This window comes from Labrus mixtus, chromosome 18, assembly GCF_963584025.1.
Source record: "Labrus mixtus chromosome 18, fLabMix1.1, whole genome shotgun sequence".
Lineage (NCBI taxonomy): Eukaryota > Metazoa > Chordata > Actinopteri > Labriformes > Labridae > Labrus > Labrus mixtus.
Window position 1 is genome coordinate 15,162,026 of NC_083629.1, and position 16,411 is coordinate 15,178,436.

The 16,411-nt window shown below is 39.6% G+C and overlaps 2 protein-coding genes across 3 annotated transcripts in view; one reads left to right on the plus strand and one right to left on the minus strand.

Annotated features, from left to right (window-relative positions):
• Nucleotides 1-11,345, plus strand: part of asap2a (ArfGAP with SH3 domain, ankyrin repeat and PH domain 2a) — a 310,370-nt gene extending 299,025 nt beyond the window's left edge. For both annotated transcript variants that reach the window (XM_061062247.1, XM_061062248.1), the window contains 13 exons: nt 25-119; nt 834-1,023; nt 1,148-1,233; nt 1,681-1,796; nt 3,084-3,151; nt 3,276-3,383; nt 4,064-4,298; nt 5,127-5,279; nt 6,684-6,789; nt 7,309-7,367; nt 7,530-7,609; nt 8,160-8,279; nt 9,608-11,345. In XM_061062247.1, coding sequence (XP_060918230.1) covers nt 25-119; nt 834-1,023; nt 1,148-1,233; nt 1,681-1,796; nt 3,084-3,151; nt 3,276-3,383; nt 4,064-4,298; nt 5,127-5,279; nt 6,684-6,789; nt 7,309-7,367; nt 7,530-7,609; nt 8,160-8,279; nt 9,608-9,682 — 1,491 coding nt within the window. In that variant the 3' untranslated portion in view covers nt 9,683-11,345. The remainder of the gene's footprint in view (nt 1-24; nt 120-833; nt 1,024-1,147; nt 1,234-1,680; nt 1,797-3,083; nt 3,152-3,275; nt 3,384-4,063; nt 4,299-5,126; nt 5,280-6,683; nt 6,790-7,308; nt 7,368-7,529; nt 7,610-8,159; nt 8,280-9,607) is intronic.
• A 252-nt stretch (nt 11,346-11,597) lies between these two features.
• Nucleotides 11,598-15,333, minus strand: itgb1bp1 (integrin beta 1 binding protein 1). The gene is made up of 6 exons (XM_061062249.1): nt 14,820-15,333; nt 14,627-14,705; nt 14,079-14,209; nt 13,841-13,933; nt 12,838-12,987; nt 11,598-12,744 (listed from the first exon to the last, which is right to left on the minus strand). Exons 1-6 carry the CDS (start codon nt 14,889-14,891, stop codon nt 12,673-12,675), a joined length of 597 nt encoding a protein of 198 aa, XP_060918232.1. The 5' UTR covers nt 14,892-15,333; the 3' UTR covers nt 11,598-12,672.
• Nucleotides 15,334-16,411: the final 1,078 nt, after the last annotated feature.

Here is a 16,411-nt window from a genome sequence, read left to right on the forward strand (position 1 = left end):
TGTTGATGTGTGTGTGCTTCACAGCTGGCCAAGAATGTGGGGAATGCAGGCTTTAATGAAATCATGGAGGCTTGTTTAAACGCTGAAAACGTGGTGAAACCCAACCCAGCCAGTGACATGTAAGTCAGCCCTTCAACTTATCTATCCTATTTCCTTAGACACACTCTCTCTCTCTCTCTTCTCATTGTAACATTAGCAAATCCTTACTCGGATCAACTTATCAGGAATGATATAATTATCATGAATTGATAATGTTTTTTTTTAAAAATGCCACGTGATCCAAGTAGAAAAGGCATTTCAATGTGTGTTCAGAGTTCAATCAGAAAATCTGTGACGATATTTTCACATATTTATTTCATATATGATGCCTAATATTTACGTCTGATATTTTACAAATGAACAGATTGATCACTGATATTTTTTGCAAGGATGTTCAGATTTGTTTCAGAGCTCCAGCAAAACGTTCACTGTCTTCAGACACAGAATTGTCATAACATCTTCAAAATGCGAAGAGAATAGAAAATACAAACGAGCTCAAATTCATCCGATAGGCTCAGGATTTACATACTATATCATTTTTTTTAATCAAACAAGTATAGAATAATAAAGAGCTTTAAAGGGTATCAAAGTTTTGTTTAGTTTTTGTTTCCTGCAGAAGTTTCTATTTGCCTGTTCTTCTTTGTGCTGCAGAGTTTTACTCTCAAACAACAGATTGCATGTACAGGCGGAGATTCTTAACACTAAGTGGCAGCATATATAAAGCTGAACATGTTATTTTCAAAAAAGACTATCCAGCAACGACTGAGCATCTTCCTCTTCACATCTTCCACCAGGCAGGCAAGGAAAGACTTCATCACGGCCAAATACACCGAGAAACGATTCGCCAGGAAGAAGTGTCCTGACGCGACGTCGCGGCTACACACGTTGTGCGATGCTGTAAAAGCCCGAGACATCTTCTCGCTCGTCCAGGTCTACGCTGAGGGAGTCGACCTCATGGAGCCCATACCTCTGGCTAACGGGCATGTCAGTACACAAACTTTGAAACTTTCTACCAATTACTATTCCTCCTCTGTTTCATCCTTCGTCTTCTATTATTCTAGAAAAACTCCCTCTGATGTAACGCAAATGATTCCTGATTTTCTCACAGGAACAAGGAGAGACGGCTCTTCATCTCGCTGTCAGACTGGTGGATCGAACGTCTCTTCACATCGTCGACTTCCTCACTCAGAACAGGTAAAAAGAAACACGGAGGAGCACAAAGGATTTATCCTTTAAGTTATTCATCTCTTACCCAATGCAATATGACGCAGCAGCAAATATTCAATTTCCACCCATAAAACACATCACTTGTTAGATCATACAGCACCAAGACTACAGATCATGTCTCCTGAACTGTTATATTGACCAGACCAAATTCAAGATATTTTACAACACCATCTTGATTGTTTACACGGATCACGTACTTCTCCTTCCTACTTTTAATTGTATATTTATCTCCTTTAGTTTTCAAATGCTTAATAAAACTAGTGCTTGAATATCAATACTGTAGATAGAATCTCTTTTTGTCTTTGGTTGGGAGATCTTCAGAGGGGAGTTGGTGAGAGACAGGAGAAACAAATGCTTAATTTTTCTCCTCCAGTGTTGGGATTAAAAGTTAACTCCCTCTGTGTTTCCTGGCAGCTTGAATCTGGATAAGCAGACGGTCAAAGGCAGCACAGCACTGCACTACTGCTGCCTGACAGACAACAGTGAGTGTCTGAAACTGCTGCTGAGGGGGAAGGCCTCCATAGAGATCGGTAAGAAAATGAAGTAGCTGCAAGAATGGTGCATTCAGTGTCCATCTCCTTTCTTTTTTTCTCTTTATTCTCATTCCAGAGTCTAATCACATTATATCTTCAGAAATACAAAAATAAATCTCAAATCAAGCCTCTTATCAAATCATTTAAATCAGGGATTAGTAAGTAAGTATTTTTTAAGCGTTAGTTATATTTTTCTTACTAAGAGTGAACAGGTTCTTGTGCAACCAGTTTTAATCATAGACTGTAAATATTAATGAATGAAGCCTGAGTGATGTCAGTCATCTGTTACAGCAGGCTAGAGGGCTCTGGAGGCAGCAGCCGCCATGCTGGAAATCCTCTCTCACCTTAACTTTCAGTCAACCTAACAACAGGCTAGAGGGCTCTGGAGGCAGCAGCCGCCATGCTGGAAATCCTCTCTCACCTTAACTTTCAGTCAACCTAACAACAGGCTGAGAGCTGGAGCTGAGGCCGGTTTTAAGCCTCTTGACAAACCGTTAAATCGCGTCCACCTGTCAGATACGTGCCTAACTATGAATAACACATATTGTTCATAAAATCAAATCAGAAAAAAATGTATCAGTGATGACAAATATTTTTATTAGGTTTGTGGATTTGCAGATTAAAAACTTCAAAAGGCAATACAAAACACACTTTTCAAAGCTTCATCGACAACTTTTATGAGACTGCTTTAATGTTCCTGCATCATTGATAATAATCGATAATAAAACACTGTGGTTTGGGCCACTCTATATACTAAGAACTCACATCTTCATACTGTTTGGGTATCAGTAATCTAGTATCTTTACTAATGTAAGAGGTTTGTTGTAGTTTCGATTACACTGTGTAAATGCTCTGCATACCTCTTCCACCATCTCCCACAAAAAAAAAAAATGTCTGGCTCATCCTCTCTCTCACACACACGCACGCACGCACACACGCACACGCACACGCACACGCACACACACACACACACACACACACACGCACACTCTTTGGATCAAGCCTTTCAGATTTGGTTCCCAGAGGTGGATGCTGTGCCAGCAGACCATGGCAACTCTCTCTCACAACACAAATCTTTCCGCTCCGCTCTGACAACACAACAGGCAGATAATAGATCCAGTTAGGAGGAGGACAGAGGGAAACTAGAGAGTTGTTCACTGTGGGAAATGCTCTAATTACACATTTCTCATGTCACACTGGAGTGGGAGGAAAGAAAATGGGCTGTGTGTTTGTACTCATGTGGATCCAACGGTGATTATATGTTTGTGTTGTCTTCTCCTCCAGCTAATGAGGCCGGGGAGACACCGCTGGATATCGCTCGGAGGCTTAAACACCTGCAGTGTGAGGAGCTGGTGAGGACACTGTGTTTAGTCTTTTTGCCTTCTGCCTCTAAACGTATACCGTCCTGATTGTATTGTTGATGGCCGTCAGTCGTTTATGTTTGTTTTGAGTATTTGTATTTGTTTGTGTCTGCAGTTGAACCAAGCACTGGCAGGGAAATTCAACGCTCACGTCCACGTTGAATATGAGTGGTGCCTGCAGCACGAAGACTTGGATGAAAGTGATGAAGATCTGGATGAGAAGGTGAAAGAGGCTTCTGTCTGCACACGTTCAGTTTTAATAGAACCAATACAGCTCGGCAAAAAAGGAATAATTAAACAAACAACAAGGAAACATTTTAAAGAAGCGGGAAAAAAAATCAGAGTCTCTTAGAGGATGATGAAACCAATTGAAGCAAGCTTTGTTTTGGTTCTAATAGAGAGAAATGTTTCCTCCTTTAACAAAATCTGAATGTGTTATTCCTTTAGAACTGTTAAATCCGTCTGCTTGGCATTGAAACTAGTCCTGCTGCTTCATTTGATTTCTCAAATGATGAGATGATGGGATGATTTCTCTCTGAAATGACTGAACGTGTGTAAAAAAAAAATACATTTCTTTAGGCAGTATCTACATTTAGATGACAGATGACATCTAGACAAATCTGCTTTGGACTTTTATTTATAAAAAGTTTGGTGTCTCTTGGGGATTGCAAAATATTTATATATGTCCCTTTTAAACAAGCAAAGACAGAGTGTTTATGTCTTTCTTCTACAGACAATGTATCTCTAGATTCAAAATAATAAAAAAAAAAGATGTGAAATAAAGTTACGTACTAAACATACAGTGAAGAGATGAAATCTAGTAAACCGTCTGAACAGTTAATTTGACATGAAGTTTACTTACAAACACACTGTACCCTATCATTGTCCCCCCCTGACCTGCAGCCCAGCCCTCACCGCAGAGATGAGCGTCCTGTCAGCTGCTACACTCCAAGCACCAACTCCCACCTCCAGGCCGGTCTGAGCTCTGCAGGCCGGGACTCTGTCGGACTCACCAAGGACAAGCAGCGCACATATATACCTAACCTGGTCAACAACGAGACCTACGGCACCATCCTCAACTCCACCTCGCCTCAGCCCGCCACTACCTCTGCTCCACCCCTGCCCCCAAGGAACCTGGGTAAACACTTGAATTTGAAAATGGAGACAAAAGTGGATAGTTGCATTTATAGAAGAAAATGGAGTAAATCTAAAAGCTTATTCTTCTAAAATAGTAAAGCTTCTTTGGATGAAAAGATGAGAAACATGTTCATCATAATCCTGCTTAACCTGATAACCTCTCTAAACGTCTCTGACCTCTCTAAGTACCACTGGGAAGTGATATTTATAAGATATGCCTGAGGATTTAGCCCTGTTCCAGTGGTTTCCGAGGGCTTTGTGTTAATTACTACAGGTCTTTGTGACCTCTTGACCTGTTTCAACATCCAATGTCTCTGAGTACCAGAGCAGAGAAGTCACATTGAAGACAGCTGGAAGAGCAGCTTTTCGACAAAGTTGTTTGATCTCATTACTATGTCATTGCAATTTGATCTGATTGTTTTAAATGCTGGAAATATTTTAGATACTATCAAGCAAAAATAGCTTAATATAACTTAATCTATTGTATAAGCTCCACTGGTGAATCTCTGTTTATGTGCTGCTAAGATTCTTCATCAGGCCCGCTGACACGTGACATGTCTCCAACAGTCGCTGTTCAATAACTTAAGTGTTTGTCTGGAGTGCTGCCAGCAGGTGGGGGGTGGGGGGTGGGGCGACCAGCTGTGTCGTCCACTTTGTCTCACCGCAGCCCCCAACCCTGACATGCTACAAATTCCTACATTCTCCCAATTAACTGTCACTTTCAGTAACCCTCGACAGAAAACATCTCTAATTTAAAGTGCAGCTCACTTCTGCCGTCTTTCATCGTTCTTCTCACAACCTGTCTCTCTTTCTCCTTCCTCTTCCTCAGCCCAGTTATCCGGTCTGGGTGGGATCATTCAGTCGTCAGCACCCAGCAGCTGGAAGCCCGGTACTTTAGACCTGGGCGGCCGACAGAGATCGTCCTCAGACCCCCCCAACATGCACCCTCCTGTCCCCCCCCTGAGACTCACTTCAACAGGAGGTATGGACCCTAATAGACCCGTTCCTTTGTCTTGAGCTTGACAACAGCTACAGTGACAGCATAACAGAACAATATTGAGCTTTACATATAAAACTGTTAATGTCCTTGAAGATTAGTTCTTTTATATTTGATTGTATTTGTTCATAATTTTTTAATTGAATTAGATGTGAATGTTTTCACATAGTTTGGTAAACATTAAATCCAGTGGAGTTTCTTTTTGGGTACAATCCAAATCTGAAAATCGATTGACGATATTCTTTTTCAAAATTACATGTATTTGTTTAAGATATTTATCTGCCTATTTCTAATCTCTGCCAATCTGTTGTGAAAGCTGCAGTACGTATACACATTCTAATATCTTGGCAGTATGCTTTCACCATGTGTACAATCACCATTGGCACTCAAACGAAGTCAAAGGAACTCCACATCAGGCCGTGTGGTACTGAACCAAATGCACTTACTAAATCTAAAGAGAGCAAGTTTTCATTGCCGTCTGAATCTGGGACCATATCATACTAGAGTGTTCTATGCACACTCCAAAACCAGGGATTCCTGCTTTCTGCATTGTGGTATCTACTAAATTATTACTTTCTAATAGTTCACTAGCTCAGTAAATGTGTAACCTTGTACATTCAGGATATATAGTCCAAAACTGGATTAAACCTGAGGACTCTTTCTCCTTGGGAATTGGTATTCCCCTTGCTTCACACCAAGCTTTTTGTGAAACTTGCTTATCCAGTACTATACTTGGTAACCTCCACAAGAATCTAAGTACATCAAGTGCACTTTCATAAAGCCGGTTTGGGACGCCCTGGTGCTGAAGAAGCCTTTTCTGCTCTTACTAAAGCCTTGGCTTTCTTCCACCCTGGTGTCCGAATATCCATCATCAACTCTTAACTGTCCTAACTGTGTTATATCAGGAGGAAGGCCGATTTCTCTGTTCCCCTGGATCTGAGTGCATCTTTTTTTTAAATGTTTCTCTACCTCTTGCTTTCAAGCCTTGAGTTGGCCTCCCTTTTCCTGGCTAAACAATCTTATGACAAACTTAAATGGATCCCTATAAATTCCTGTCCTGACTCATTCCTTCTCCTTTCTCTTCCTCCTCACATGTTCTTCCCTTTTAAGTACTGCTAGCCTCTCTCTTGGTTCTTCTTGTTGCCAAAAGGACACAGGAGTTTGTTTTAAAAGGCCCATATGAACATGCCATCATCATAGAGGTTTTCACAATTTAAAACTAGTGCCCTTCTTTTGTTTTATAGATGTATCTGCTTCTGGTTGTTACGTCAGTTATTGTTTAGCATGCAATCAATCGAATCAAACCCTGTGCTGTTCTTTACGTTTTTAAAGATACAAGTCCAGTGGTGTGTTCAATTTGTGATCCAGGTGTGTTACTGTGTGTCCCAGGTCTGGGTCCTGCTCCTGTGGCGAAGATGGAGTCTTTGAGTATCCAGTCAAAGTCCAGCCAGGGGCCGATGGGCTCCAGAGTGGTGCCGCCTAAATCTCCTTCAGGGTAAGAACTGCAGCAATCAATGAAACAACAAATTCAGTGTAAACAAAGTATAAAGCCAAGTGTTGTAGTCTGCAGTCATTTTTTTAGTGGTGGGTTTGCAGCCTCATTAGCCACACAGGAAAACAATAGATTCATATAATTCACTACACACACACGCACACACACGCACACACACACACACACACACACACACACACACACAGAGAGAGAGACCTCGCTCACTACCCCGGGGCTTTGTATCCTGCTGCTCTTGAATGCTGATAAATCATTCTACATGGTCGTTGCTTAGCCATTTCATTAGCTTCTAGGCTAAAGCTCTGCATCAAGCCAGACGAGGGAATCTCTTCTCCACAGACGCCCTCTAGTCTGTTTTATCTCCCAACGGGCTGCTGGTGCTGTAATAAATCTATAACAGAGCCGCTGAGAGTTTGCACAGTTCTCTGTTAGATTTTTGTCTTTGTATGAGAGGGATTTTTTTTTTTTTTTTTTTAACAATCTTTGTGGTGTTTGCTTTTTCAGCAATGATAAAAGCTTCAGCAGAGGACCTCTCACTCGAACACAATCAATCGAGAGACCAAGTGAGTAAACGGATAAGGACACGCGAAATGTCACTTCTCCTAATCTGTGTGTGTGTCCAGTGTACAGAGACGTAATCTGGAAATTCTTTTACTATCTTCCGGGCCTGCTACGTCTGGAAAGTTGTGTTGTCGTTGTGATATAATTTCCCCTTCCTGTTTCAGCCAAGGAAGTGCCAGGATGCCCCCAGAACTCCATAGGTCAGTCTCTGGCTCCGGCCCCCATGCCGAGGAAGGCCTACCCAGTGAGTCCCCCCCCCCCCCCCCCCCTCTCTTCCTCTAATTATTATTGACATAGTGGTGATTGTAAAGTGCTAATTCATTCATTTTGTTGCATGGTCACGTGCTGCTGATTTCTCAGGTGGCGGTTGATTCTGTTTGTAGTGAGCAAATTCAGTTCTTTACGCTGCAGCTCGATCTGTAGGCGCAGTTTTTCCAGGATCTACTCATGCTCTAAATTTCAATCCTGTACTCTCACAGGCAAAGAACCTTTTACCCCACTTTCTGTAGCAGCACTGTTAGCTCTCTACCAGGGGTTTTAAGTTGGAATAAAGTGATTCATCTGCATCCTTCAAACCAGAAATTGTGTATTAGTTGTTACTCTGTCAGTGGAGAGTTGTAGGAAGATGGCATCTTTTTCTTTGTTTCTATTCTTTGACATTGTATGAGCCTGCTGCTCTACCAGCACACATTATCACCAGTCAGTGTTTTTCAAAGTATGTTATCAGTCACACACTTGATTTTCCTCCATTAGAGCACAGAGTTGATCAAACCTGTTTGTGTTATGTCTCTCAGAAGCAGAGGCCGAAGCGAGTTAAAGCCATTTACAACTGTGTCGCGGACAACCCGGACGAGCTGACCTTCTCTGAGGGCGAGGTGATTGTGGTGGACGGAGAGGAGGACCAGGAGTGGTGGGTCAGTATCTGTTTGAGTTTTGAAGTGTGTTGTTTTGTGTTTCCGTCATGCAAGATACTCGCATGAATTCTCTTCCGTAAGCACAAAGACCACTCAGTCCCCCTTGGGTCCCATTTTCCCCGAGTGGATGTCAGTGCACTAGGTAACCATGGTGGCCAAAAGCAAAAAGCCATGATCTCACTCCGGCCGATATTCCCCCTCCTCCTCTTTTTTTTCCGCCTGCTGCTGCTTCCTCCTCTGTGGAGGCCCTTGTGTGAACCTCGGCCAGCTGCAGCTTGTTTTCCTGCGAGGCCACCTCTGCAGATATGACCGTATTTAGTCAGTCTCTGTTTCTGTGACCCTGTGTGGACCATGTGTGGACCCTGAAGTCCCCCGAGGTCCCCGTCATCCTTCCTCTGTGTCCTATAGTCAGAATCTAATCACTGTTTGTGTCTGAAATAATCCAAATAAAAACACAGTGAAGAGGCAAAGTTAAGAGGGGATGTAGCTGAAAGTGAAATAGATGTTTACGCTGGCCTTTTGTGTGTCCAGCTACCATTTTTCATGGTTAATCCCTGAATATAAAAATACTACATAACTATATTTTGTTTGCTGTTGTAGCAATGTGTTTCTCTTCACTGGTTCCACTTTAGATTGTATCAACAACGTTTATTCCTTCTGTGCCTCTCTCAAACGGCGTTGAACCAAACATGTCTTAGCTTTTCATTTTCAGGTGTAGGTACCCTTTAGACTGAAATGGACTTGTAAAATTCTATCTTCTTAATCAGCTCAGGTAATACAATAATGTAGAATAAAATCTTAGTTATTATCCAGATATTTACTGTGATTTAGCTCCTCGTAGTCCTCTCCGTGTGCTCCATTAGGCTGTGTTTAGCAGAGCGGCTCATTAGAGTCCACATTAGAGTCTGTTAGAAGGTGAATAAAATATAAAGCAGTTCTCTGATTGGAAATTTCATTTTTACATTTTGGTTACAAATTCAATAAATTAGGTAGCTGTCGTTTACATAACTTTTGGACTTATTAACTATGTTGAACCAGTTTCTGTATGTTATTAGTTTGTTTCCAGTGGTTAGACATCTTTGAACAACATTCAACCTCATTATCATTAAGAGAAAATGTAAACAAATTCACAGCAAATCAATCTGAGATTTTAAGAATCCATATTGAATCTTTCAGTAGTGATTAATCAGAAAATCTGGGTTTTTTTCTGAGCAAAGTTTTAGTTTCCTGTGGTGTTTAAGTTTTGTGTTTGTGCTGTGGCAGTCAGTTTTCCAGTTTCAAAAAAAAAAAAAAAACATGACCCGACCTCTGTGTTCCCTCTCTCACAGCTGGGCCACATCGAAGGCGATCCTATGAGGCGAGGAGCGTTCCCCGTCACTTTTGTTCACTTCATCGCTGACTGAATGGTTTGGAAAAATCCCCCCCCCCTCCTTCTCTCTGTCTGCGGCCTGCCAGCAACACACCCACCATCGTCCCAGTGCTTCATCCATCATCGCCCCTCACTGGCATCTTCAGCAACGCTTGTTCCAGAGACGCTGCTGTGTCTATTATGGGGTGTCATGGAGGCAACCGAAGCAGCCTTTTTTTTTTTTTTTTGGAGAAGTCCGGGGGGGGGGGGGGGGCAAATCAATCGTTACAGGGACTGTATGTGGTTTAATGCTTGTTTTAGTGTTTCTGACAAAGACTGTAAGATTAAAAAAAAACATGATTGTAGAAGACCTCTCGCAATTAATGCACTTTCTTTGTCTTAATCCTCGTTACAACAGAATGAAGGTTTTAGTATTTTCCTGCTCAGCTATGTATTTAACTTAATAACTGTAAATGTGAACATACTCAACATGCTTACATCCACCTCTGTGCATGAGCGATCTTAAATGCCTACCTGCTTTTAGGTTCCACTGTTCAACCCTAAAATAGGCGTCCTGTGTGGAGGCTTTCCCTAATGGTGCTACGTTAACCCTGATATATGCTAAAAGCTGTAAATAGGGAGCACTTTGATCTCCCTGTACAGAACACAGACTGCTATTGAGAAGGGGAGGAACGTGAACAAAAATAATGTACAGGGTTATACAGAATGTCAACACTTCAGTGCTTCCTCCTCTGCTGTTTAAGAGAAAATGACGAAGCCGACTGGAGCGAGTAATTACCTTCATGCCGAGTGTGTCACCTCAGGCTGCCTGCGCCTGTCATCCGCCTTATTAGAGGAATAGGTGTGTTTGTGTGTGTGCGTGCATGTGGCGTCTGCACAGAATAAGCTGAGAATAAAAAAAATAATGAAGTGAGAGGAGATGAAAAAGAATTGTACAGTAAGAATGTGACGAAGAGCTGGAGGTAGCTCTGTGACTCTTCTGTTTTAAAACTTCCTCATGAACAGGCTGTGACAGGCCAGTTGTTTTTTTCCTCACACAAATGATCTGAGTTTAGTCTTCATCTTTGACACTCTGTGCGACTACACAGAACATCCTTCATTAACTTAAACCTCCTCTATCTGGGGTCCTATACTGTCTGAAAAAAAGAGTGTCAGAAGTGTTTTGGAAGAAATATAAATGTGATTGACTTCGTTTTGGTTGCAGAGCAACTCTTTCTGTTCATAATGTTGATATTGAGGCATTTAACCTGAAACCAAGAGCCTTCCATTGATTAGTGAATGACAGGAAGAGAAGCGAGTGTTTGTAGCTCATCTCCGCTCTTCATTGTGTTTCATATGAACTCACTGGAAACAGGAAGATTAAAAAAAAAATCTATTTGTGTAAATATCTGGTTTTGTTTTGTTGATATTTAAATGTTCAAAAAAGGAGCTAAGAAGCAGAGTTAACCTGTTCATTACATGTTTTAATGTGCTGTGGTGACAGGCATCTGTAGAGATGACCTCGGCTGGACCTTCCTGTGTGTGTGTGTGTGTGTGTGTGTGTGCGCTGAGAACACAGACACACTCGCACGCATAACTGGGAAAATAAGTAATTCATTCTCATTATGTGTCTGTGGATCTCTGCATTGACTCTTTAACTCTATTGTGAAAGCAAATGGGGAAATGAAACTGGAACAATAAAATATGAGATAATACAAGGCTTTGGTCTGTTTCTTATGAGCATTAAGAGAATTGTCGCCCATCCATCCATGCCTACTTTGCTATATAAAGTGGCAATAAAAGATAAAAGATGGGTATGATTCTTTTAAAAGCAAAAGTCTGATGACACAAGAGCTCCCTCTGGTGGGGAGAAATGAAAGTCTGAACCCACTGGGCTCTGCACTAACCACATTATAAAAACAAAAATAAATGTAACACTCAAATGTAAGTAAGACACTGAAAGAAAAAGGGAAAGTTGACACTTTAATCAGTAAAATTATGTAAAACCAAAAAGCTTTTCACTCCTTCAACGTACCAGATCACACTCTTCCTTTTCCCTGTTGTCACACATTTTCACATCACGCTCACATCATATTTACATGATGAACTCAAGTTAGTACCGAGACTGTAAACAGTATTTTCTTCATAAATCTCTTGACAGCATATTGTGATTCACCTTGTTTCACTCTCAGCGAATCTTATGGAATTAGTGCATTTATAACACACTACAACACGAAACCTATGAGAAAACACTTCAAGGGTTTGGTACCAAGAAACTTTCAGTATAACGACATAACAAAAAAAAATACAATAAAAGGACAAAATAAAACAGTTATTAAAAGTGAGTAAATGCCACAAATGAAGTCAAAGTAAGACTGCTCAATCAGCTGATAAAATACAGAATGAGGGCCAAAGAATGAGCATGTACCTTTGAATACAAGTTTAAAGTGACTGTTACTGTACCAATACTGTTTGACCTGAAACACAACAAAACACACAAGGATGTAAAAACTAAAATCTCTGGAGCTTTCCGTGACCGTGTCTGTACCTTGTTGATTTCTGCTGATGAATGTCAATGCTGACTCAGCTGTGTGGAGATGGGTGATATTCAGTACCATCATTTACATTAAAAGCAATTAAAGTAGATGCACTGTATATCAATGCGTATCTCCTTAATGTAACAATTTCCCTTTTTTCCAACACTTCTTTTTTTTGCTCTTGACTTAAGTGAGAGGTGAAAAAAACAAAAACAAAGTCAGTCCGTGGAAATGATTCACACAGATTCACAGTGTTTCTGGAGAACGATGACCAAGGGACATTGATATTGTTATGGTTCAAATCGTGTTTTTTTTTTTCCTGTTAAGTAATGTGGAAAACGTTCATGACTTCTCCTGCAGCTAATCTCTCCAAACGGAAAACAAAGCTAGGAAAAAAGGAAATGATTGCACATTTTGTTATCACTTGTTGAGGCGTGAAATGTTGTTGCCTGGCGGTTGTTTTGTCCCTCTTTTAACAGGAACTCAGCTCGGGTCCACACCGCCGGCCTCAGGACTTTTCTGATGTCAGAACACAGTCAAAAGAAGCCGACAGCACCTTGCAGATGGACTGAGCGTGCTCCTGTTCAGGTAGATGATCATAAAATAAAGAGCGTTAAATGAGAAGGCAGATAGCATTTAAACTGTTTTTATTTCCTGAATCGTTCACACTCACTGAGCTGCTGCACTGGTACACCCAGATGCTGCACTCCTCCTGCTCTGCGTCGGTGGTTTTCAAAGCGAGGAGGTTCTTCCCTGCACCCAGGCCGTCATCGTAGCACAGCATGCGCACGATCAGGTAGAGAGGGTGGCGATGCAGCACGTCCTAAGACAGAGGGACAAAACAGAGAACTTTATTATTGACTCCTTAGACTCATCTTTATTCATAAAGCACCTGTCATAAAAACATGCAGCCCAAAGTGATTCAGATAGGAACAGATGAAAAACAGAGAAAAAAATTGAACTTAATGAATAAAAGCTTTTGGACACTGAAATAAAACAATGAAGAGTAAAATATAAAAACCAAGGATAAGACTTTGTAAAAAAGAAAACTATGATAAAAACTTGAACTCCAAGCAATAAACTATTTAAAGTTAAAAGCAAGTTTTTAAAATTCTGCTTTTAATACTACACTTGTGTATTCAGAGTATTTACTTATTTTATTTGTTATATTCTAATATATATATATTTTTTCATTTGAATTTGTTTCACAGTATCAAACATTTTTGTCTTTAATATAAATTTTAATTTTTCCCTTCTACATTTATTCCAACATTTTTATTTTACTTTTGCTACAATGTTAAAAACTCAATGAATCATTATTTAAAAAAGGATTTAATCTACTGTTAAAAATGTGTTCATCTTTTTCTTATTTGAATAATACAAAAGGTAACTTTCTTTATTTGCAGGATGTGGTAAAGAAAGACGGGGGGTGTGGTTCAAATGTTTTGTACACCAGATTCAGCTCAGCTTGCAGCTGTTCAGATAAGACGGGTAATGTGGAAGAAAATAAATAACAGAGTCAGCAGCTTTGTACAGAACCCTGTCAAAAATATAAAGTGATGTTTAAATCATCAGTTTGCTGTTCTGGCTGTTTTGATGATGCAGCAAAACTGCATAGTCTAATCAATAACCGTTTTATCTGAAGAACAGTATATCACTGTTTCACTTCTACTCACACACTGGTCCAGAGAGGCCACTTTCACTCCGTACTTCGACACTCCCAGAATCATCTCCTCGTCTCTGGGCACGAAGGGCAGCTTTCCGTCTTGCTGTAAATAAAAAAAACAACAGAAATATTTACGGCATCCTCTTTTCTGTGGTATCATGAACGGATGATGTGATGGTGATCTTTGTGAGCCTGAAGTGCCTGAAAAGAAATGATCGCTACCTGAAGCTCGTCCCTGTCTTTCTCACCTGAGCTGCATCGATGTAGTTGATGAGGTCCAGAGGCTCCTGCAGGGATCGGCTCATGTCGAACTTTAACTTCTCAATGGCTCCGACATATTTGACCCGGAACTCAGCGCATGTCTCAGAGGTGCTGTTACCTATCGAGGGAATATATCGAGGAATCAGTTGGAAAAGAAAAAAGTTTATTCAATCTTTATAATGGAAAAGACATGCATCTGAATTAGGCTTCAGAAAACCAAAATGACACTTGTTTGGGAGATATGTAAAGCAAATGTATTTCCCTGAACATTATGATTTTTGTAAAAATGTTTTTTTGTGTGTTTGTATATGACCATGTATCTCCTTTTGCTATTAAAAAGACCCCCACACCCCACCCCAAATGTTTTCTATTTTTTTGTTATATTGTACAAAGCTGAATGTTGAATCACTCTGGAAGTTCGATTATAAATGATACATGTATAAACATCTGTTTGGATGTGATTCTAAACACACTTTAAATTAAAAAGGGAAGAAAGGAAAAGAGGGGGATTGGAAGAAGAAGACGAGAGTCTGACCTGAGCTCTTGGTGGAGTCAGTGTCAAGGCTGGCGACGGTGCTGGATCTGGAGAGCCCCCCCAAACTGGAATCCACCGACTACACAGAGTCAGCAACAAGAGATGTTGTTGGTTAGACTCAGTCATGTAGAAAGTGTCTCTGTGATAACATGTGTGTGTGTGTGTGTGTGTGTTTGTTTGTGTATTGTTGTACTTTGCTTTTGGTGCTGATCTCACTGCTTTGCGAGCTGCTACTGCTGTGGCGCTTTTTGACTTTCCGGAACATCCTTCACCATGACGACTGCATCCAGCCCGCCAGCCCTCAGCACCCTGAAAAATCACAGACCACATTGTATATACACACAATGACAGGGAAGCCTACTCACGTCTCAACACTCAATTCAACTGATGAATAGCAAAGTGGATTAGTAAATTAACCTAGTTATTGTTTAAGATGACTTCTCTGAGAACAAACATCAAACAAACAAGTCACACAAACATCATGAGAAAGTAATCCTCAATACAACAGATAAAATGTTAGTTTAGTTAAAGTTAAGTATTAATAAAGTATTAGTTAGTAGGAATTAAAAAACTCCAGCAGACATAGTGAAGTTCAGGGTGTCGGGCTCAAGTTTTTCACAAAAATGAGGATTGAGATGTTACATATAACAAACCAATATTTAAAATATTGCAAAGCTGTCCTCCTCCTTACATGAAATAATCCTGACTGAGAATAAATTTGACCACAAACCAGTAATCAGGTTTTTCTTTCACTTTCAATTTGCCATATTTTCATGATGTTTGTGGTGCCTACGATAACTGAAAAATAAGTTTTGATTGTAAATGCTGGTCATTTTGAGGCTGTAGTTTGTGGAAAATAACCAATAAGTAGCTTTATTTTTAAAGTTAAATACATGAGTGCAAACTTGCCAGAAAGCTTTAAAGCATTTTTCATTTGTAATTCTCAAGTGAACTATTACTCAACTAGACAAACCAATAACCTACATAGTTACAATAGTCAAATTATGGAACAGGCATCTTTATTTACTTAATGATTTTTTTGTCTTTTTCTAGATACAAATTGAGACTCAGAAATGCGTTGATGTCAGAAAGATTTGTAGCGAATAGTGAATTGTCCTGATTTTGTTATATTGTCTACATACTGTATGCCCTGTTTTGTTCTATTTTTGTGTTTTCAATGTTTGTATGTACTTTTCAATCGGGTAAATTTTATTTGTGATAGTAAATATTCTTACTTTGTTATTATTTTTTTTACTGTATTTTATTTTAACTTTGTTTAATCTCTTAAGGTGAGGTTTTGAGATAAGCCCTCATGGGTTTCTACCTCACCTGCACAGGTGTTTTATTTTTATTTATTTTTATTTTCTGTTTGATTCTTCTTTCAAAAAAAAATGTGTGTGCAAATAAAATAAAATAAAATAAAATAAAATAAAATAAAATAAACTAAACCAAAATAAACTAAACTAAACTAAACTAAACCAAAATAAACTAAACTAAACTAAACCAAAATAAACTAAACTAAACCAAAATAAACTAAACTAAACTAAACTAAACCAAAATAAACCAAACTAAACTAAACCAAAATAAACTAAACTAAACCAAAATAAACTAAACTAAACTAAACCAAAATAAACTAAACTAAACTAAACCAAAATAAACTAAACTAAACCAAAATAAACTAAAATAAACTAAACTAAACTAAACCAAAATAAACTAAACTAAACTAAACTAAACCAAAATAAACTAAACTAAACTAAACTAAACCAAAATAAACTAAACTAAACT